This window comes from Myotis davidii, unplaced genomic scaffold (assembly GCF_000327345.1).
Source record: "Myotis davidii unplaced genomic scaffold, ASM32734v1 scaffold1250, whole genome shotgun sequence".
Classification (NCBI taxonomy): Eukaryota; Metazoa; Chordata; class Mammalia; order Chiroptera; family Vespertilionidae; genus Myotis; species Myotis davidii.
The window spans coordinates 40,243-40,468 of record NW_006282196.1 but is presented as its reverse complement, the minus strand read 5'-3'; the positions used below and the strand labels follow the sequence as shown (position 1 = coordinate 40,468).

At 69.0% G+C, this 226-nt stretch overlaps 1 protein-coding gene across 1 annotated transcript in view; it reads right to left on the bottom strand.

The window, feature by feature from the left end:
* Positions 1-226, bottom strand: part of LOC102773666 (tumor protein p73) — a 51,256-nt gene that overhangs the window by 22,928 nt on the left and 28,102 nt on the right. The window contains exon 3 of the mRNA XM_015569975.1: positions 4-222. Coding sequence (XP_015425461.1) covers positions 4-222 — 219 coding nt within the window. The remainder of the gene's footprint in view (positions 1-3; positions 223-226) is intronic.

Here is a 226-nt window from a genome sequence, read left to right as displayed (position 1 = left end):
CACGACCTCGGTCACGTGCTCCGCCTTCTTGTAGACGGGCATGGCGCGCACGGTGGTGCCCGGCGGCGGCGGCGAGGACACCTGGATCTGGATGGGGCACGTCTTGGCGATCTGGCAGTACAGCTTCTTCAGCAGCGGCGAGTACTGGACGGGGCGGGGCGGGCGGAGGGGGGTGAGGCCACAGTCCCAGCTCCACACCCTCCCAGGCTCTCTGAGGACGGGCTTT